Here is a 23,164-nt window from a genome sequence, read left to right as displayed (position 1 = left end):
TAAGATAGGTAAGCTTGAGGTCTCCTCTGCATTGTTTCTTTAAGTTTCAGTGAACGATAAGCTTCTACAGCTAACAGCCGAGAACTCTTCGCTGTCATTTGGTTGAGTTCTGTACTTGCACCCAGACCACTTAAGGCCAAATACACAAAATAAAATAAGCCCTTGAAACTCTGTGCTTCAGTTAGTTAAGCTGAAAGATCAGGAAGTGCCCACCTCACAGCGAAGCCCTTTAGAGCCTCAGCTTTAAGGTGCTAGGAGACAGTGTATAGGGTCATGCATCCCAAGTTTCTGGAGATGTGGTTAGATTGCCATGCATGGCCCCTTAGTTGTGAAGATCTATTTGTAATTCCACTATGATATCCATAAGAGAAATCTGGGATTTTTTAAAACCAAAAATCCCCTCTGGCTCTTAATGGTTCCAGCGACTTTCAAACATGGACAGTACAGAAACTCTCTGCAAACTCGCACTCAGCTACAGTCACATAGATTGAACTAGATGTGTTATTTTAAACAGGTGCAGTCGCATCCATGCAGAAGGCTGTGCAGATAAACTCACAATCAGATCAACAGTGACTAACTCCATTGTATCAAGTGAGGTGTTAGTTCTAACACCTATTGCCAATGTTAACTTAATCATTTTAGACCAATCAACAGTGTGATACTACATCATAGCTGTTTGTAGAGGCAAAACACTGTGGCGGGATGAGAATGTGCCTGTTAAAGTGCTGGGGTGAGCCAGGAGGAAAGAAGAACAGATTATTCTCTGTCTAGAAGTTCTCTTTGGCAGCAGACTGCAAGAAGCAGGTAAACTCTTTGGCATTTTGGCAGCTGGCAGAGTGCAGAGAAGCCACAATCAAAGCAATCACAGGACTGTGATAATAATTCTGCCCCCAGGAAGATGTCTGTTCTCTTTCCAAGCACTGCTATGGCACCCAGCCCAGTGCCTCAGGCACAACGTTCACTCATTCATATTTGCTTTACTGGGGACCTCAGCATGCATTTAAGAAGGTCACACATGCCAAATTATTACTCCACAAACCCAGTAGCTGTATGCTTCTCACTCAGAGGTGCTTTAGGTAAATAGAGTTTGCACTGTATGGGGAGCTAGCCTGGAGCACTACTGGCTCTGAAGCCAGCAGTCACTCCCTCTGAGAGGAAGGAGAGCAGTGTAGCACTGCAGGGACCACTATACAGTCAAGAGGCTAAGAGAACCTCACGTTCCAGCACTGTCTATAGCTATGAACCACTGCTCTAAGCCAGGGGTGTCAAACTTGCAGCCTGCTATAGAGAGGGCAGCAATTCACGGGTGGGGTCTGCTACTGAAATCTGAGGCATGAAGCCCCATTTACAACATGTTCGGGGGGAGGGGGGGCGAGGAGGGCGGCGGGGCAATTAACCCCCATGACCACAGCCACATCTGAATATGGATGAGAAGCTCTGGGGGGCAGGCAAGTTTGGCTCTAAGCCATTCAGTCTCTTCAGAGCTGTCATAATATACACTTTAACTCTGAGATGAAGCTAGGAAGGTGGTGATCAGCTAGAGCAGCTCCAAAGATCACACACCATGAGCTCACCATTGTCTGAGTGTTGTCCTGTTTCTTGGGCTTGGCTGGTCTCATTGGATCTGTCTAGAGTCCTAACTTGCTCTTGATGTCTACTGGTCTTCCCATGCACCAGGTGTTCCAGTTCTTCAAACTCAGAGATCATGTCAGGGGTTAGGAGATTGGCAGCCTTCAGCAGAGAGAACTGCTTTTGGGCAACATGCAATATAGTGGTTACCAGCCTGAAACAGAAAAGAATGTGGCAGTAGATAGGAAAAATGCCAGCTCCAGCAGTTTTTCAGTGTAGCATGCCTCCTGGGCTGGGTGGAGGTCCAGGATCACAGTAAGCAGCACATCACCCCAAAGCACCACCTCTGTACATGTGCCTGTTCACTTCTGGCTTCCCCTTAGGTTTCTGCTAAGTGTGCTTTATTGTAAGGGGTGGGCAAGCTTAGCACAAGTGTAGATTGCAGCTTGTTAGAAGTTCAAAGACTGCAGCTAAACTGTTAAATAGATCTGTCAGTTAAGTCAAAGGCAAGGTGATAAGATCTGCTCAGACTTTTGTAACACATCAGTAGCAGGGAAAGACTTGCTGCTTGAAAAGTTCATGAACAATAGAAAGTATAAGTTATCAGTTGTGGGTACATGGTACGACTACAGAGCAGACAGCAGGGGGCTCAAGGCAAGGCTTCAAGCACTTCTGGCCAAACAGGCTCTAGTCAGCCTTTATTTATTTTAAATTCAAGTTATGCACACACAAAGCCAAGCCAGCATCCTGCTTACAAGTTACTTTTTAAAGGGAGCCATTCTGGTGGGACATGTGGGGCAGAGACACCAGCAGCCTTGGCCCTGGGTACCATGCCGGTGCAAAACATGTAGAAGCCTAGTACATAAGGAGAACTTGAGAGGTAACTGAGTGGTGAATCCTGGAAGTCTGAAATTCAGACTTGCACACTTGCTGTGTTTGGAATTCTACCTCTACTCTGCTAGTGGAATCTGTATCATTGACACAAAGTATTTTAAAGTATGGACGGAAAATATACTGAGTAGAAAAGGCAAAGGACACAGCATCCTATCACGGAACAGCTGACAGTTAAAAAAAAGTGTTTTCTTTCCTATATTAAGTGAAAGCTAAAACCATAGCAACTCATCCCTGAATAAAAACAGGGTTAAACTGCCCCAGTTTAATGTATAATAGGAGCAGACACACGAGAATTACCACAGAACAGCTGATGCAGGGCCAATCTTCTTTCCCCCTTTTTAACTCAGTGTAATTGGTCTGTTTGCCCATGCCCTTGTTTTGGCACCAAGAGTATCTTAATATATCAGTTCCGTAGATTAGGCCATTATCATTCTTAGGACTGCGAGAGCTATTCCCAGTTTTCATGGCATCATACAGAGCACAGTATCCCCCATTCATGTAGCAGAAATCCATTTGATCAATTTTATGTGGGCCACTGTATAGGATTAGTAACTGTTTAAAAGCACAAGCTCCATATCCTTAAATATTCTCTGCTTCAGAATTACCATAACGCACACAAGCACCAGGTAGACCAGGGGTGGGCAAAATGCGGCCCGGGGGCTGCATGCAGCCCGCCAGGCCATTCTATCCGGCCTGCAGGGCCCCTAAAAATGTAGAAAATTAATATTAATCTGCCCCGGGCTGCCTGTCATGAGGCCCTCAATGGCTTGCCGAAACTCAGTAAGCAGCCCTCTGCCCAAAATAATTGCCCGCCCCTGAGGTAGACTGTCCCCAGTATGGATTTTTGGGCCTGAACACAGTCATAGTGCTGAAAATATACACCAGTTTTTCCCAGCAAGCTAAGGCACAGGTTCCTTCATGTGTACACATACAACAGGGAGCACTCACCTTTCTGTCTGGGTGCTGGTGAGCCCCTGTAAGAGAGGGTTTTCTCCTTGGGTTTTCTGCTGGGTATCTGTGCTTTGGAACTCCATGCAGCTGCAAGGTTTCTTCTCTGAAGCCTGAATTGATTGTAAGGAGAGCATCTTAACTTCTGATTACTTTGCCAGGAGGCAGCAAAACTATAGAGTAATCTTACCTGGCACAGGAAAAGTAGAGGGGTGCACCCAAACCATAACTGACTCCTTCACCCCCAAGTCATATTTGCAGTGTATGTGGGGGTTTTCTTGCCATTTACTAGCATCTCTGTAGCCTGAGTGAGCAGAGGCTGCAGCACACAGACATCCTGCTCACTAAGTAGGGAAGCTTATACTGCATTAAGAAGGGGACAGGTCTTCAGCTGGAGTCTTGCCTTAAAGCAAATCCAAGGCATCTTTCTGTGCACCACCAAAAGCATTCCCTAGAGATCCAAGAGCTGAGTATAGCCTCAGAACAGCTTTACCCTTTTCCCATGCTAATGCTTATTTTATCCCCAGATAGTTCCCAGATTCTCTACTAACCCTGCTGCTCACCCTTCCATCAGTTCTAGTATATGCTGTGCTACTCCTTAGCAGTGTCCCATTTCCTCTGAGACACCTTTATCCATTCAGCTCTGTCCCTACTGCACACCTGTTATAGTTACTCCAGGATTCCATACCTGTACAAGTGTTCCTCTAGTTACCAGCCCTTCTCTTACCTCTTCTGCTGTTCCCAGCTCCTGCTGCTGAAAAGATGGTTTTATGTTCAGTTCCTGTTGCTGTGTCATCATTCCCTGAGCCCCCTTACAAAGGGCTTCATCATTTGAGCATACCTCCTGGGCTGCCTCATCTGACCTACAACAAGCCAGAGGAAGCAGCAGTCAAGGCCTGAAAAAGCTCTTGAGAAGAAACAGCTCCCAAGTCAAAGAAGATCCAGATACAAAGCTGCAGCGTGCTTGGGCTTGGACAGAAATAGAGGTCCTTGTGGAGAACTTAAGTTTTATAGTCAGATTTTGCAGGGTTTATCCTGTATTCATTTTGACAGGAGGTCTTTGCAAACCACCTTTCTCCACACTCCCTACTGCTTCATTCCACACTAGGTCCAGGCTCTGGCAAGCACTGGTGATTAACAACCTGGCTTTATTAGCAGCAGAAGTGCCTGAATGAAGGGAGGATGCACTTGGGTAGCCAACATGTTTGTCTGCCTTTGAGTCAGCTCTGCTCTCAGATATATCATTTGGGCTCTAATCAAGAGTAAAAATGGGCCAAAAGCATCTTGATCTGAGGTTTCCTGGGAGAAGGGGTGCAGCATGCAGCACTGTTCGCTCTTTGTCTTCCTTTGAAGGAGATTGAAGGTAGGTAAAATGTTACCTGAGCAGTTCGGCTTGGTGCGGGCTACAGTGTGCCAGAGAAGCTGGCACCTGTTGGTCTGCAACTTGTGCATCTCTCTCGTAAGTTTGGAGCTTTGCTCTCAGAGCTGCCACCTGTAAGGGAAATTCCACCCATTTAGATCAGATTTCTCCCTTCCATTCACAACGTTTGCCTGCAACTCTAGATGCAATGCAATGCATTTCTTTTGAGAACAGCAGCCTACATGGTGCAGGAGAGAACTGGACACTTGGGTGGGCTGCTCTGTCCCTACTTTCTCTTGACCTTTCATGGGACCCAAAGTAGCAAGGGACACCACATATGGGTCACCAAGCAAGAATCCCACCTGCTCATGAGTCATTGCTCTCAATTTCAGGGATTGGTATCATGAGGCTATCATTTCTGGCTTTCTTTCTATAGATGTAAGCAGGCAGTACTCCATCAGTTATACTCAGTTCTCATGAGGGATGCTCACTTTACAAATAAGGGGCAGAAATTTGTTTTTTGGAAGATAAGATCTTAAGTTCTAGAACAAGTGCCAAAGGGTGACAGAATAACACAGGCCCCAGGAGACATCCAACAGCAGAGCTGACTGCTGCTCCAGAAGTACTTATTCAAGTCTATTACTCCTTAACATCACAAAACGCTGCCTGCAGAGTGAGTTAAGTAGTATCACAAAGATCTCATGAGAGCACTCACCGTCCCAGAGCAGTGCTGGCGTCTGGCAATGACTAAAACAAAACCACCCATCAGACCTCCTGTAAGGCACATTACCTCTGCTTTCAGCTGCTCACAGATAACTGCATAATTACTGAAGTGGCAGTCCAGGCTGAGAATGTTACTCTTCAACTACAGGACAGAAATGGGAAGAGGAAGCATAGAAAAGGAAGAGACTGGATTAAACAAACAGACCATCAGATGCAGGACAGCTCTTTTACCGTGGATTGTTGGGAGAGAACTAACACAGCAGCAGAATTCAACAACAATCTCAGCAGTTCATGGATAGATTCTGTGCTGTAGTTTAAGCCAACATGCTTGGATACCTGCATCATTTGGAGAGCACTTTTCAGGGACAGTTCTGAAAGGGTCATGGATAGTAGCCTATGGAGAAATTCTGAGCTCCAAACAGCATTAATAGAATTGCTAGTATAGCTTAATCTAGCACTCAGCACCATCAGCACCTCTGATAGTGGCTGGCCCTGGAATACAGTCTACTGGGCACACATACAAGGACAAGACACATGGGAGATTGTAACTGTCTACCAGTAAGTATACCTTGATCCCTTTAGCTAGATAGGACGTTATGAAACCCACTAAACCAGTTCCTTCCCATTCACCCCTGGTCTCCCTTAATACAATGGTACTATACAATTACAGTTTTGCTTAGAGATGTTTGGTACCCACCGACATTTTGATCTCCTTGGCTCGACTGGCATACTTGAGTGTGTTGTAGGTGTCCTCATAGGCCAGTGTAGATGGGGTGATGGCAGCAATCATGATAGTCCGACAGTTGCCCCCAATAGAATCCTTCAGCAGGCGGGTGAGTTTACTGTCTCTATACGGGATGTGGGGCTTTTTGCTCTGTAGTGAGAGAGATCAGGGGACTCACCTCAGCTTTCTGATATCTCTAAGAAGCCTAGCACTGGCAAGTTCAAGTGCTCACTTATTCTCATTGCCCTAGGCTAAGAGGCCAGGGAAAGTTAGAAAAGGAAAGTTAGCCTACACACTGCTAGTCCTTGTTTTACCAGAGCTATTTCCTACTAAGAGTATGGAGCTGATGATATCTGCAGGGAGATCCTTACATTTAGCACACAGGGAAATCCTTGTATTAACCATACTGTCTTTGCTTTGTTGCCCTTTGGGCAGTAGGAACATGAGGGAGTGATCCATGGAGGAGTGTTACCTTTGTATCTGCCAGGGCATTGATGACGTTGATCAGGGCCAGCAGTGAGCGATTGATGTTGGCGCCCTCCCGGAGCCGCTCACCCTTGGTGTTAGCAGCTGAAGCTCGCTCTGAGCCAGCCAGGTCAATCAGGCTCATTTTTGCTACCTGCAGATCCTGAGCGATGCCAACAACACGGTCCTGCTGCTTCACATAGATCTGTGAAAGGGAAAGAGTAGTGAGGGGAAGACACAAGCTGCTTGACACAGTCAACAGGCAACCTCCTACCTTGAGGGATAGCACCGAACCCCACAGAGACTCTCTGATAGCTTAGAAGGTAGACCTCTATGGACAGTGTTTTCCTCCTTTACTGTGCCTACCCACTGCTGGGAGATCAGAAGGGAAAAGGCACAGGCTAATTCTGGTGGCTTAAAAACTCTAAGGCTGGATCTTACCTGTCTGGGTTTCCATGGAGAGAACTGATACAGGTACAAGATGCAACAGATAAGTGCATGTCTGGGCCTACAGCCTGCAAATTCCATTCTGATTGTAACTCACATGATAACAGTGGTTCTCAATCTTTTTAGACTGGAGGCATCCCTCCACAGATTCAAGACACCCCTTGGTAGACACGATACCTGACACCTAACATAATAACTGCCATCTACTGGGTCAGACCATAGGTCCATCTTGTCCAGTATCCTGTGTCACACAGTGTCATAAAGTGAATGCTGAAAAGGAGAGTGAACTGGGTATGACCATGGTTTTTTTTCCCCACTGTTTCTCTCCCACTTGCAGCCTCCAGTATTTAAGGTCTAGGAGGTTCTGCTTCAGAGGCTGTAACCTTAACTCCCATGCTCAATAGGTATTGATGCCCCTTTCCTTCAAGAATTTGTCCAGTCCCTTATTGAATCTGGCTAAACTGTCAGCTTCCACAACATCTGTTGGCAATGATTTCTACACTTTAATTACACACCACGTGAAAAACTTCCTTTTGTTAGTTTTAAACTTACTAGCTACTAGTTTCATTTTGTGACCCCTAGTTCTTGTCTTGTGAGAGACAATAAATATACTAGTTGAGACACCTCTTGGAAAAATGCCAGATCTTAGTTTTCACTCTTTATAAAATTCTAGAGCAATTCTTCTGTTGCACAGAACTTAAAGATCACAACAGGTCAGAATGTGTTTACGACTATGGCTTCTTATTTGAAAACTCGGGTTTCTCCTGTGAATCACGTTTGAACACCTAACAGGGCTAATATTACATGGCAACCCATAACACCTCTCAAAGGTCTTCAAGGCATCCTCGCTGAGAATCACTGCACTATACCTTCACTTTTGCCTTATACCCGTAGCAATGTAGAGTAATGGATGATTTTATATTCAACTATAAGCACCCTAAGAAAAAAAGAAAAGCTGGTAGCAGCTGAGGAGAACTAGTTTGTAGTTTAGTTGCTAGGTTACTAGTTAGAACCAATTACCTGATGAAGAACTTGAAGTTGCTGAGTGGGGGAAGGAGTTGGACCTTTACAGAAAAAACAGTTCTGCTCTTACTAGGGGCTCTATCTCACTGATCAGAAAAAGGGGCAAGGTTGGCCAGGAGAAGAGGAGAAATCCAGAACCCTGGAAGGGTTGACCAAAAGCCCAGAACTGATCTGGCATACTGAGGCCACTGAAAGAAAGATTTTGTGTGTAGTTGTTCATTGTTTTTTGTAGCTCCCTCTTTCACATGTATTACCTATGAGTAAAATGTGATTGGCTTAAGAAATTCCTTTGCAGAATCTGTGTCCCTTGTCTGAAGAATTAAACAGTAATCATTATTTACTTTTAACAACAGACGGATGGGTCACAAAGGATGACTGGAAAAATCAGGAGAGAGTGCTGTCTACCAGGAATAAAGATACAAAACACAGATTTGAGGATGAAGAGGATTCTCATGGAAGCAGGCAAGAATCCATGACTTGTTCCTCTGTAGGAAGAAAAGATATGGTCAAATACCCTTTGACCAGGATAAAGGATGACTATGCTAAGTTTGGGAAGACATTTAGAAAATCTAGAACGGTGGTTCTTAATCTGCTTGGACTCAAGGCACCCCTTTGAACATGCCAGATTAATTCTCAATTGTTTTTTGACTACAGTAAAAACTAAAGCAATGTTATTGCAAAGAATTCAGAAAGACCACAACAGGTCATAATGCTTTTAAAACTGTGGATTCCTATTTGAAATTTGTGGGTTTATCTTGTGAATTTTGCATGCACACCTAACAGTACTAATATTGTATCCTTGAAAGGATCTCACAGTATCCTGGTTGCGAATCACTGAAGTAGGGACATACAAGTACTAGCACCACTATACAAGACTCCTTTAAAATACTGGTTCTGGTCACCAATGTTAAAAAAAGACTTAAACTAGAACAAGTACAAAGGTGGTCCACTAAGATGGTTAAGGGAATGAAGACTACCTGATGAAAGATCTACAAGGTCCCTTCTGACCCTACTTCTATGATTCTATGATGAAAGCATATTAAGGGAGCTTGGTTTATTTACCTCAGGGGTCAGCAACCTACAGCCTTTGGGCCAGATCTGGCCCACAGAGTGGGAGCTTCAGTGTTTAGCTGTGAGGGCTTTGCCCATGCCATTTCTGGGTACTGGGGAGCTTTGCCTGTGCTGCATTGCAGCCACACAGCAGGAAGCAGCAGTGGTGGTAGCCAGGGTCCTAGTGCTGGTCATAGTCCTTGAGCCCATGCTGAGCCAGTATAGCCCGCTGCTGGAAAAACAGTACTGACTGCTGGTTTAAACTTTATAAAATAAAGATTGAGAGGGAACATGATTACCTTTTAAAAAAAAAAAAAAAAAATATATATATATAATCATAGGATTATTTCTAGTGTTGTGATAAATTCTGGGTATTTGTATGGAAGCAAGGGTAACTCTTTTCTATCCTCCAGAGTTGGGACCAGCCTCCAGACCTAAGGTTGAGGTGGACCAGGTTAGAGTGCTTCTGGAGGGGCTGGACATGTTCAAATCAGCAGGTCCAGATGCTCTCCACCCCAGGGTGTTGAGGGAGTCAGCAGGGGTTATTGCAGGGCCCTTGCCACGGCTTTACGAGTGCTTGTGGTGCTTGGGCCAGGTGCCAGATGATTGGAAGATAGCCAATGTGGTTCCCATCTTTAAGAAAGGGAAGAGGGAGGACCCGGGCAACTATAGGCCCATCAGTCTTACCTCAATCCTGGGGAAACTCTTTGAGAAGATCATCAAGGAGCACATCTGTGATGGGCTGGCATTGAGGATGATGCTCAAAGGCACAGTTTCATTAGGGGCAGGTCATGCCAGACCAACCTGATTGCCTTTTACGATCAGGTCACAAAAGTATTGGATGCAGGTGTCGCTGTGGATGTAGTCTTTCTGGACTTCAGCAAGGCCTTTGACACTGTCTCCCATCCCATCCTCATTAAAAAACTAGGCAACTGTGGCATCGATGCCTACACAGTCAGATGGATTGCGAATTGGCTGAAGGGTCATACTCAGAGGGTGGTGGTGGACGGGTCATATTCGACCTGGGGGGAAGTGAGCAGCAGAGTCCCCCAGGTCTCGGTCCTTGGGCCTGCACTGTTCAATTTATTTATCAGTGATTTGGACAACGGGGTGAAAAGCAACCTGTTCAAATTTGCTGCTGATACCAAAATTTGGGGTGAGGTGGGCACGCTAGTAGGGAGGGAAAAACTGCAGAAAGACCTGGATAGGTTGCAAGGGTGGGATAACAAAAACAGGATGCGTTTCAATACGGACAAGTGCAGGGTGCTGCATTTGGGAAGTAGTAACTGGCAGCACACTTATAAGATGGGAAACTCCCTTCTTGAGAGCATGGAGGCAGAAAGGGATCTTGGATTCATTACTGACTCCAAGATGAACATTGGCCAACAATGCGAGGCCACGGTCGGCAGGGCCAACCAGACCCTATTGTGCATCCACAGGTGCATCTCAAGTAGGGCCAAGGAGGTGATCCTCCCCCTCTATGCGACACTGGTCAGGCCACAGCTGGAGTACTGTGTCCAGTTCTGGGCACCCCACTTCAAGAGGGATGTGGACAACATTGAAAAGGTCCAGAGGAGGGCTATCCGCATGATCCGGGGACAGCAGGGCAGACCCTACAATGAGAGGCTACGGGACCTGAACCTGTTCAGCCTTCACAACAGAAGGTTGAGGGGGGACCTGGTGACCATCTATAAACTCACTAGGGGGGACCAGAAGGGTTTGGGGGAGACCTTGTTTCCCTTAGCGCCCCCCGGGATAACAAGGAATAACGGCCACAAGTTGTTGGAGAGTAGGTTTAGATTAGACATCCGTAAGAATTACTTCACAGTTAGGGCGGCTAGGATCTGGAACCAACTTCCAAGGGAAGTGGTGCTGGTTCCTACCCTGGGAGTCTTTAAGAAGAGGCTTGATGCCTACCTGGCTGGGGTCATTTGAGTCCAGTTTTCCCCCTGCCCAGGCAGGGGGTCAGACTTGAAGATCTACAAGGTCCCTTCCAACCCTACTTCTATGATTTTATGATATGTGTAATCAAGTATTTGCATCCCCAAATTGGGACATGGAGTCACTGTATTTTTTCACATATCATACACCCCTAAATAATATATGCACATCCTTTTTGGAAGGCAAAATGTAGGGAAAAAACACTTTTTCAGAATCATGGTGGACTGTGCAACACAATGGGTGCATCTACATGTGCGCTTTACTGTGCAGTAGACTAATTTACTGCACAGGAAAGCATCACTGTCTATGTACGTTGCAATTAGGGCGTGTGTGTGTGTGTCGTCCCCCCCACCCCCAGTCCCCCGTCCCCTCAGAGGAGCAGTGCAGCCTGCTGGCAGAGCCTGCCCAGGGCTCGCCACCCCCACATTCCCCCAATAAGGCTGCAGTGGTGCCAGCTCCTTCCAACCTTCTTGCCTGTGCCCCTCCAACATTCCTTCATGCCCCTCGGGGGGGGGGGGGGGGGGTTTGCTCCCCACAGTTTGAAAACCACTGGCTTAAATGCATGTGCAGATGGTGACAGTGGGATTAGTTTACTCCAGCTCAAATCGCACCAGAGTTTATTCAGTCACATTAATTGCACGTGTAAATGTGCCCAGTAAGTTCTCCTAGAAGCATCTTATTATTATTATATTATTAAATTACAGGGACTTATGTAATGTTTCCAAACAACAAACCTCATCAAGATACTACAGACTGCATACAGCAGTTTACTTGCCCTGAGCCAGCCCAGTGGCTCCTTCAGGCACAAGCTACAGTGTTCAGCCAATAGCTACTAGAAATTCCTGGGCAGCTGTGAAGGTTATAACTGAACTCCACTTCCTTCTGCCTGCTGGGCCAGAAGGAAGTGTTAGCAATGTTGGCAGCCATTCTAGCACAACATCTCCATGCTTCTATTTTGTCATACTTTATTCCAATGAAGAAAAATCAGCTCTAACTTAAGACACACCCCCTCCAAATTTTGGAAAAAAGGTCGCATGTGGTGTGGGAGTAAATGTAGTAGCTCTATTGCAGTGTGGTAAGTGCCTGACAATACCATGCACTTTTGTTGGTTATCTGCAGGGACCAGAAAGGAAGCCCTCCCCCCCACCCCCCAATACAGGCACCTTCATGAATGCTACTGGCTTCTGGGGGTGGTTTCCACCTTCCTCTGAAGCAGTCAACAATGTCCCCAGCAAAGCTGGGGGAGGAGGGGGGCAGTTGCTGACTGGTGCTCCAGTTGGTACTTCAAGAAGTCTGAGGTTCCTGACTCAAGGGAAAATCATTCCAGTCATACAAGCTTAGTGTATGGAGAATTCAGGAATGGATTTGGGATGAAAGGCAGCACATTAGAAATGAGCTTGCAATCAGAGGTCCCAGGCTCTCTCTGCACAGGCCAGGTGTGACCGCTTTTTTTCAATTGAATGTTACATTGTAAAGATACATTGGAAGATTTCTGAGAAGATAACAAATAATCAGTAGGCTGGAGAGGATATTGACAGCCAAATCAGTAAAGCTAGGGAAATGCTGAATAGGATGGTGTGGAAAAAATACCTATTCATAAGCTACCATGGAAGCAGTCTAAATGTTTAACGTAGGGGTTGGCAATCTTTAAGAATTGAGGGCTGTCACTTGCAACCAGGTTGCAGATTCCTTCTCTGCAGCACCCCAGCCTTTCCTTCTCTGTGCCACTGGCCACTCTCTTGCCCCCTCTACCCCAGTGGAGCCTCCATTTACCCTTGCCACCAAGTGCTGCAGATTTCTGTCAGCAGCAGCAATTGGGAAAAGGGATTGACAGTGAGGGTAAGTGAAGGCTACAAAACAGCCCTCAAAACAGAACAGCCATCTGCTGGATGCTGCGGAGGGAAGTGGCACATGACAGAGCAATACATAGCACAGGGCAGTGGAGGTACTCTCCCCCACAGCTGGCTGAATCCACATCTCCTTGCAGGCTGGATCCAGCCTGCAAGCTGTAGGTTGCCGACCCCTGGTTGAATGTAATAAATACACAGGAGCACAGGAATGAACAAGGGAAAACTTAAGCCAAATATTAAAAAAAGCTTCCTGACAGCTGGAAGGGCAGCTCAAGCATTTGGGACACTTAAAACTATGCTGAATGCACTGCAGAAAGAATCCTGCACTTTGGTCAGAATTTACAGCAATAGGTGTTTCCTAGCTATAAGAACATACTGGCAGCTGGGCCCAGCCCAAGTCCTGTCTGACAGTAGCTACTGTCAGATGCTTCAGAAGAAATCATAACCTTTCTTCACAATACACTTAATAAAAAATCATAAGGAACCCTTAAACACCGGCCTCACAAGATTTTGATTCCCAGCTTCACCTGGGTCAATTTGGGCACCCATACCTGAAGTGAAAAGCCCCATGACATCCTAATAGAAGTTGGTGCTGCCCCTCACCTGGAAGACAGCATGTGAGCGTGAAGAAGTGGCATTGACATCTGTGGGGTGCTGCGTGCGGTTTTTGTTTCCATTAGCCAACATTTCCAGAAGCTGCTTAGCTGACTTCGGCTGAAAGGAACACAGAGAAAAAAGTTAGTACCAAAACAGTGCTTCAAAAGGAAGGTCTTTATAGCTCAAATCTAAATAGGGAAGCTACACAGCTCCCTCCCACGGATTACAGTCAAAGGTACCCACATAAACTACTGTTCTTCTCAGTACAAAACAAACTTTATGGGGAGGGTGAATTTTGAGCTGGGGAAAGGTGCCAGGTAAACACGCCCTGAGGCTGAAGTCTTCTATAGACAAGACAGGTACAAACATGGAATACAGCAGGACAGGACTCCCCTGTGCAGATCTGATGCAGCACTTTAGCCCTAAACATGAAGGACTGTCTTTGTTAAGAAACATAAACTTTCCAAAGTTAATTTATTCACTGGACAACAAGCAAATCAACCACAATAAATGCATCTGTCCAACAAGAACTAGGTTGATTTTATATGCAGACATCAACAGATGGTAATGTCAGCTACTGCAACAGATGTCAGCTACTACAGAACTGTAGGGCTGAGCAAAGCTTCGGGTGGTAATTCGATTCAGAAGAGATTTAGCCCGATTTGGTGGCCGAATCTCTGAATCCAAATCAAAGCTCTCCGGAAGATTCGGAGAGCTTCGAACCAATTAAAAGGTCCAAATTGATTCAAAGCTCTCCGAATCTTTTGAAAAGATTCAGAAAGCTTTGATAATTCAGACAGTCCCTGGTGGCTGTAGCAGGGAGCTGCAGCTGGACTTGGATCTGGTAAGTAGAGGGCGAAGGAGGGGGGGAGCTGGGGGAGCGGACTATGGGGGGACCCCAGCCAGGTCCCATCCCCTCCCAGCTCCCCATGTGGCATGGGGCAGTGGGGATTGCCCACCTGCTGGCAGGAACGGTGAGTCTGGGGGGTTTTCTCGGGTTTTTTTTTCTTAAAGGGCCACAGCTGCAGCAAACAGGGCAGCCATGGGGTGTCAAGGGGCTTGTGCAGAGCCCCCCACACAGTGTGGGGCAGTGGGGATCGCCCCCCCCTCCCGAATCAGGGCTTTTTTTTTTTTTTTAAGTGCCAGGAACTGGGGTGGGCAGGGCAGCCATTGCTGGGCTGGGAGAGCAGGCAGGGGAGGGGCCTGGCTGATTCGGAGATTTGGCAGCAGCCGAATCTCCAAATCAGATTCAGCTGAATCGAATCGGGACAGTAATCTGAATCACCGAATCAAATCACTGTCCCCCGAATCAGCCGAATCCGAAGCAAATACTAGCCGCTTCGGACAGGCCTACGGAACTGGTCTGGATCTGAACACAAAGCCCGTGTGGAGGAATTTCCATAACCTATTTTGGATTTCATAAGCCTAGCTCCTTGGCCGTTCCTCACCCAATCATAACCCACACCTCAGCTCTTCAGAAGAAATGAGAAGGCTCAAAGCAAAATGAATTCCCTTCTGTGCCCTTTTATTGAAGACCAGTTAGACTTGCAGAGATGGCTAGCCCATGCAGTTTGCTGTAGGGAGACTTTACACCTACCTGGTGGAAGGAGAGACCCTGCACCACTACCCCTTTCTCTGGGTCCTCCCGGATTGCCAGAGGTCCCTTTGGTTCCAGTAGGTCATGAATCTGCTCATTGTACACCTAGAAAAAGGGACCAAAGGTAAGAATTTTAAAAAGCATCTTTGATAGCTGGGTTCAGGGAACCAGGGGCAGGTCTTCAGGTGGAGTGAAAGAGTGGGGCTCAGACCAGTGAGGCATGGATCCCCAAGTGCCGATTTCCTGAAAAGATATTTTTACCTAAGTTCTACCTTGGAGAAAATCATGATACAGCACCCTATCCTCATGTACTTGGTCCTAAGGAGGACTTTCCATCATTACAAAAAATTTGTCTTCAATTCACTACTACCATTCCCTTGAAGAGCCCATCACCCAGGAATCTTGGAAAGTTATGCAAACACTAAGCCTTAAAATGTGTGCAACTTATTCCTATGAGGAAGAATAGACTTCTATGAAATTAAGCAATTCATACAAGTTCACACCTCCAGTCAGCTGCAAATGAGGAACACCACACTGATTTTGTTACCAGTTGCCTGCTGGTTCTGTAGATCTTGGGAGAACTGGTCCCGAGGGCTTACAGCAGCAGTTCCCAATCTGTGGTACAGGTACCATCAGTGGTACACAGACAACCTGTCAGTGGTACAGGTTGACAGATTTACTATAATTACTTTATATGACAAAAATTTGCTGGTGGGTGGTACTTAAAGGTTGTATTGTTTTAAATTGGTGGTGTGTAATCTGTCAGAGTTTGAGAACCGCTGGTTTAGAGAAAATTGCTGCTGTTGCTATACAGGAGTACAAAGCCACTGAGGTGGCCCAAAAGAGAAGTGATGCAAAATCCCTAATGCACAAGGACAGGTATGGGAGGGCTTCTGGGGTCTGGGAAGCAGTGTATAGAAGTCAAAAAGCAAGTGGAGGAGACGCATTTCTTCCTCTCCAAGGGAAAAGCAGTGTTTCGGTACCAAATGAGTTACTCAACAATACAGCATTAAGGAATCTAAATGTCTTGCCTGCATTGTATACCTTTTGTGGGGACAGAGCCACATGTCCCCAAGTATTGCAATCCCTCAGCCTGTAAGATGGTAGCAGATGGCAATGTCAGAATACTGTACCTCCTGATAGGAAATGAGCACCTCACAGTTCTTCTCATCCTTCCTGGCTTCAATCCTCTTATACAGCTCCACCATGGTGAGGTACATAATACCGGGGCTCTTCTCAGATCCCAACATAGTGTAGGTTTTCCCTGCCCCTGTTGCACCATAGGCAAACACTGTAAAGGGAAACATGGGATATACCAGAAATTCAGCTTTTGCTTTTAAGGCCATTAAGAACCATTACAGTTTAGTCTGACATTGTACATGCAGGCCAGAGAATTTCACCCATCAATGCCTGCACCAAGACATTACTTCAGCCAGGGCCTTTTGGATTTTTTTACATATAAAAATAATCTTGATTTAAACTGGAAGTGACAGAGAACCAGTTAAAGCCCTAGAGAAAGTATATCAGTGATTAGTTGCCCTCACTGCTAAAAATGTGCACTTGTTCTCCAATTTTATCTAGTATTAGCTTCCAATCATTTGATATCATTCAGGCTTTGTCTGCTAGATCAAAAAGCCCTCTGCTATCAGGTCTTCCTATGTGGACACTTGTGATCATGCTCAAGTCATGTGTTAACCTTCTCTTTAAAAAGTGAAGTAGACAGAGTTTCCCCAAGTCTGTCACTAGGATGCAACGTTCCAGATCTCAAGCCATTCTCTGAACCCTTTCCAATTTTTCAATATCTTCTTTGAAGCACTGACACCAGAAAGGACATGACATTAGACTGAATTTGCTATTTCTTCCCATTAGCAACACTTTGTACTTTGATACCATCTCAAAACTTTACACACAAAGCCTCACACTATCCTTTGCAAGATGGATATACTGACAGAAAGCCCGGTACGTGCCAGAGGAAAAACTCAGTCCTTTTAGACTTCCTCAGAACTTAAAAAAGGACTCGGTGGGCATGTTTACACATGCATTAATGAGCCGTAATTACAGCGCATTAAGTTTACCACCTGTAATAACAGGTGCTAACTTAATGCACTCTAATCGGTGCTACTGTGCAGTAGTGCTGGTGCATATTTTTTCCGTGATGCTAACATGCAGTAGACTAATTCTACTGCACATTAGTGCATTAGCATGGCTTTCGCTGTGATGCGCTAATACACACTAGAATTAGTCTAGTGCACTTCTAGCATCTCGTGTAGATACACCCAGTGTTTACTGAGTCCCTGATAGCCTTGAGTAGAGTAGAACAATAACTTCCTGTGTCTAATGTTGACACTCCTGCTAAGAGATCCTAGAAAGATGGTTGCCTTTCTGCAGCAGCATCTAACTCTTGAATCGTTTGGTTTGTGGTCCCCAGATCCTTTGCCATCATACTGCTGTCTAACCAGATGTTCCCCAGCTTGTATTTGTGTTTTTGATTTCTCCTTCCTAAGCATAGTACTTTGTACTTCTCTTTAGTAAATTTCATATTACTGACTTCAGGTCATTTACTCTAATTGGTCAAATCATTTGAATTTGGGTCCAAAGTGCTTGCAACCCTTCTCATTTGATGTCATCTGCAAGTATTATAAGTAGGGGTGCAACGATAGAGATTTTTGGGGCCAATACCGATGGCTGATTTTTAAGGGGGCATATTGGCTGATACCCATCCAATTTCTGATACAGCATGGAGAGCTGCATGCAGCTGGTAAGTCTGTTGTGGTGCAAGGGGAGGGGGGAGTCAAGGGGCATTTGAGGGCAGATTAAGGTCCCTGCAGTGAGGGAGGGAGTGGGGCTGGGGCAGGTGCTGCCCAGCTGGGGTGGAGCAGGGCATGGGACAGAGCCACAGCTCGTCTGGGGGGTGCAGGGGGCAGCTTCCACTGCTGCGCGAACCCCAGGAAGGCATGGGGGGGCAAGTGGGGGCCCTCATCATGGGGGGGGTGGCCCTGGATCAGCGTGGGAGGGGGTGGAGTGGGGGGGGGTGGCTGCTGCTGTGGGCTGGGCCAGGCTGCGCTCAGGGTGGGTGGCAACAGTGCTGGGAGGGGAGCTACATGGGGGGGCTGCAACCACCCCAAAATTCACCGTAGCCCCAACCCCCCCCTCCCGCCACCCGCCCTGAGCACAGCCTGGCCCAATGCCCACCCTGCCGGAAAGAGCCTGGCACAGCTGCAGCCCTGGCCCATGCAGATCTGGAGACAATGCAGCAGCTGTGGGGAACGGAGGGTGTGCCTGGAGCTCCATGGTGCAGTGGTGTGGGGGGTGGGAAGAGGTGCATGTGCTTAGTGCAGCAGTTGCGGGTGGGGGGGGCCATGGGTGTGTATGTTGGCAGGGGGGAAATGCAGGCATGCAGCTTCCAGGCAGCATGTGGCTTGGAGACCCACAGCTTGCCCTGGGGTGTGGCCCCTCGTTGGTGCCACCTCTGGGGCCTTTGGCCCCCAGTCACTTAGAAGATGGACAGCCCTGCTCTACATCATCAGGACCCTCCTAATTCCTAAACTGCTAGAGCTAAATTTTTGTACTGGACCACAGAAATTCCAGGAGCAGAATGGTTGGGGGAGGCAGGGAGGAGAGAAGCACCTGACAGGCTATGTTAGTAAGTTTTGCAAGCCTTACTCTCTGCTCATTGGCAAAACAGCATACTGTGTTCTACAGGAACATAAAATTAGCTAGGCCTGATCCTCTATTGAGCCAATCTCATCCAGGATCCTGCCTAAAGCATCAAATAGATCATTTAAGTTTAATCATGCAGACTAAATGGTGGGGGATGGGTTTCTGCTGGGTGGAGTCAGATGAATTAAAAAAAAAAAACATGCTGAAAAGACCCATCTTCAAAAGGCAGCAGTTCCCTGCAGGTAAGTGTTGGATGTAACAGAAAAATTCCTTTTACCTTTGCAGGCAGTCAGCCTGTGCCCTGAACAATGACAAACTGAATATTTAACTCTGCAATACATTCTGGTAAGTCTGTATCATGGAACACTACTGCAAGGCTCCTTACCAGAGCAGTTGTACCCGTTCAGCACTCCATCAAGGATCTCCTTCGTTGTGTGCTGGAACACCTCCTCCTGCGTAGCATGCTCGCTAAATACTCGATCAAACATGAACTTGAGGTCCTTGCCCTTACGTTTGGGGGCATCGTGTCCCCGGAATCCCATGAAGACCCCCAGGAGGCAGGGCTCCTCGGGGTCAAACACTAGCATTCTGTCATCAACCACCCGCACTGTGCTGTGCTGGTTCCCTTCCTGCTCCCGTTGGTTCTGTGGCCGTACCCGCACCACCACTGTCACGCTGCCCTCTTCAGGGGGCGGGACTGATGCCATGATTAGAGCCCCTTCAGGTAGTTAGCACTGTGTCCAAAGAGAGAATGAAAGCCAGTCAAGAACAAGGCACTTAACTCCCATGACGAAGTAATCACTGGTTTCACGGACTTAACAACCCAAATTTACTACATTTTCCTTCAAGAGGGACTAGCAAGATAAAGGATGGATTTAGCGATCATGCAGTGAAAGGCCTTCATTTTCTTGGGGCATACTCCTACTTAAAGTTACTGGACTGCTGTTTGCTTCTACATGGTCTTAATTAAAGCCCACTTGCCTCTTACACATGCTCTAAATACCACGCACTGGAATCTGAAGTCCTCTGTTAATCTGTGGAAGCAGAGCCTGCATCCCCTGTCAGTAAGGCAGGCTCAGGCACCCCTGGAGGAAAGGCATTCAGATCACAGCCTTTCTGCTGTGCCTATTAATATAAGAAAGTCAGTGCCAATCACAGCAGTGGTATTTTTTATTGCAATGGTTCTCAACAGGGATGCCATGATCACCTTCTGAAGGTGCTGTGGGGTGCAAGGAGATAAGCACTCACTCTTCCCTGACGGGCCCCTAAGCAAGGAAGTAAGCACAGACTTATTTCTGCCTGGCTCCAGTGCCAGGAAGTACGGTAAGTTTTCACTTGTTCATGCCTGGCTCTGTGTGAGGAGATACGTGCTCACTCTTCTATCCTATCTCCTCCCCCTGTTCAAGGAGCTAGTCTCCTATGCTTGACTCCAGTGCAAGACAGTAAGTTCATGATGATCCCTCCCTCCTCTAGCCCTGCAAGGAACTAAATGCTCACTCCTCTCCCTGCTCCCCCTCCAGGAGCTAAGTGTTGCAATAAAAATTATTTCCTGAATTGGGGTGCCGCTCAGTTCATAAGCGTTATAGAGGGATGCCAGGAGTCTACAAATCCGAGAAGCACTGATTTATTGGGCCACTCATCCATCAGAAATTAAACTGAGATCTCATCAGCTCAGGGCACAAAACATGAGAAACACTTGCTGGTCACTGCCAATACAAGCTGAGAGTTAAGGTTGCACAGCCTCTTGCATGTAACAGTGTATCAGAAGGGATCTTTCACAACACTTTCCCACACCTGACTGGAACATCAGGTACAGAAAGACAAAAAAGTCTGTGGCAGAACTCTCCTGGACACTGCATCATTGACTTCAGGATTACTATTCTCAGGCAAGAAACAAACTAAAAACCAGTTTGCACAGGAAATGGTGAAACAAGAAATCATTCATGAACTGGATCAGGTTAAGTATGATTTAAACAGGGACTGTGGAATCCCAACTCACTACTTGGATTGGCTTTTGTGATCCCCCGCCTGTTCCTATGGATTTACTGCTCCTTTGCTTTTCTCTCCTAGTACCCCTGCCCCCCCTTCCCTCCCAATTTGTCTTGCATATTGATTTCTCTCTCCATCTTATAAATTGAAGTTCCCAACCCCGGGTGGCAACCCAAAGGAGGGTTGCAGAGGTAATACCATGTGCTGGAAGCTCCCCTGCCCTCGGGCTGCTGCCACACACTGCTCCCAGCAGCGGGGCACGGGAAAAAGAAGATTGGGAACCACTGTTGTAAACTGTTCTCAGCCAGTCCTTTCGCAGCATCTAATTAAGTGAACTTGTGTTCACGAAAGCTTGTGGGCTCCCTCTATATATATATATATATATATATATATATATTAACTCTCTCTCTCTCTATATATATACATACTAACTAAAGAGAAGATGTGTGTGAAATATATATATAAAATGTATTACATTTATAAAATAATATACACACCTTATTTAGTTTCTCTTTCTCTCTATATATAACATATATACACATGTGTATGTATACAAATAAAATTTCACACAAACATCTGATATTCTTGAATTTTATACACACACGTGCATATACATAAAATTACATACAGCTGTCTATAATGATGCATATTTACCCTGTGCACATACATATAGATGCATACACACCCACACATACATATATGCAAAAAAGTGCACATGTATTTGTATGTGTATCTATACACACACACGCATACTGTACCATTTTCCAAACTTTCACTCATTTGCATTTTCAGACTTGTTTACTTTAGCTTTTTTTCTACCTTGGAGAACTCATATCATTAGCAGATTCTCCTTATGCTTGAAAAAGGGTATTTGTGTCCAAAAGCTTGCAACGAACTTTCCCCCCCCACTATTTAGTTGGTCTAATAAAAGATATCATATCTACCCACAGAACCTTGCCTGCACATATACATACACACACATGTGCATGCATACATGCACCCTCTTATTTAGTCTATAAAAGGTGCACACCTACCCTATATAGACTAATTAAGGCAGGCTGTGTGTGGATATGCGTGTTTTCATGCACGTGTGTATATAGGGTAGATATTCACCTTTATAGACTAACTAAATGGGGGGTGGGGGTGTCTCTCTCTCTATATATATATGCATGTATACATGTGCACGCACACACGTGTATGTGTGTGTATAACACGGAGTTGTGAGCTGCTCAGCCCACAGGCAGGGCACAGACGCACTGAACAGACCACCTGGATAGAAAAGATGTGTGTGGGGACATGCATGTACCCGCCACCCCTGCTCCGGTGGCCTGTGCTATTCCGCGAGGCCGTGCCCTGCCGGCGGGCGGAGCGTCTCACGACTCCGCGTCTGGGGCGGGCCGAGCCAGGGACGCTCCCGTCGGGAACAGGCCGGTCCGACCAGCCGCTCTCAGCCCCACCGGAGCGCGGGGCCCCGCCACAGCAAAGCGGGCTGCGCTTCCCTCGCCCCCGCGGGGCTCCACAAGCTCCCTCGCCGCGGGAGCCGTTAACGGCCGCACGCCCGGCTCCTACCTGAGCGTGGGCCGCCCTCCCTCCGAGCCTCGTTCAAATCCGCCGGCGGCTCTTCCCATTGGTCCGCCTGCCTCCTTCCCTGATTGGCCCAGCTCTAAGCCGGGCTGGCCCCGCCTCCCAACCATAAGGAGGCAGGGCGCGCAGGCGTCGCAGGGCATGCTGGGAGCTGTAGTTCTTTGAACGGCGAGGGGGTCGTTTTCAGGGACCGGCGCGTGTTGTAGGGCGAGGCCAGGCCCGGGGTTCTTTTTGCAGCCTTTCCACACCCCCTTCTCTCGCTTTCGGCCTTAGTTTTACCGTCTGTTAAATGGGAACAAATCCCTTAGGTTCACAGGGCACTAGTATGCAAAGTATTTGGAGAGAGTCTGAGAAGGTGCTACACATGTGCCCAAAGGGTGGGCATGAGGATTGGGGTGCACTTAGCCTAGGGGGACCCTTCAGGCTTTCCCAGGATACCAGTTTAGCAGGGGGATGCTTTGCCCCTAGTTTTTCAGCATTGCTGATGGATTTATGTTTATCTGCTCATGGCTATTTATGTGCCACAGTTAAGCCTCCCAAAGGATGTGGACACCTGCTTCCCATGCAGACCGAGGGGATGTAGAAGTCCTTAACTCAGCCATTTAGGATTTCAGCTTAACACCAAGGACTTAACACCCCTATCAAAATAAGGCTGCAGGAGTACCTTTTTGGCTTGTAACTTCCATTTTGATGGCAGAGGGATCAGCATTTCCTCCTGGCTGGAGTAACTGCTCATGCAACAG

At 46.8% G+C, this 23,164-nt stretch overlaps 1 protein-coding gene across 3 annotated transcripts in view; it reads right to left on the bottom strand.

Moving 5' to 3' along the window:
• Positions 1–22,480, bottom strand: part of KIF18B (kinesin family member 18B) — a 28,592-nt gene extending 6,112 nt beyond the window's left edge. For 2 of the 3 annotated variants that reach the window (XM_019476105.2, XM_019476109.2), the window contains exons 1-12: positions 22,407–22,480; positions 19,234–19,582; positions 16,322–16,479; positions 15,189–15,293; positions 13,598–13,708; positions 6,691–6,888; positions 6,192–6,368; positions 5,487–5,636; positions 4,791–4,903; positions 4,139–4,274; positions 3,412–3,524; positions 1,575–1,783 (exon numbers count right to left, since the gene is read on the bottom strand). In XM_019476105.2, coding sequence (XP_019331650.1) covers positions 1,575–1,783; positions 3,412–3,524; positions 4,139–4,274; positions 4,791–4,903; positions 5,487–5,636; positions 6,192–6,368; positions 6,691–6,888; positions 13,598–13,708; positions 15,189–15,293; positions 16,322–16,479; positions 19,234–19,555 — 1,792 coding nt within the window. In that variant the 5' untranslated portion in view covers positions 19,556–19,582; positions 22,407–22,480. The remainder of the gene's footprint in view (positions 1–1,574; positions 1,784–3,411; positions 3,525–4,138; positions 4,275–4,790; positions 4,904–5,486; positions 5,637–6,191; positions 6,369–6,690; positions 6,889–13,597; positions 13,709–15,188; positions 15,294–16,321; positions 16,480–19,233; positions 19,583–22,406) is intronic. The other variant, XM_014596259.3, reaches the window with a different exon arrangement.
• Positions 22,481–23,164: the final 684 nt, after the last annotated feature.

The sequence above is a fragment of the Alligator mississippiensis genome, chromosome 4, assembly GCF_030867095.1.
Source record: "Alligator mississippiensis isolate rAllMis1 chromosome 4, rAllMis1, whole genome shotgun sequence".
NCBI classification, from domain to species: domain Eukaryota; kingdom Metazoa; phylum Chordata; order Crocodylia; family Alligatoridae; genus Alligator; species Alligator mississippiensis.
The sequence above is the reverse complement of the archived record's forward strand: the minus strand, read 5'-3'. Positions and strand labels throughout refer to the sequence as shown.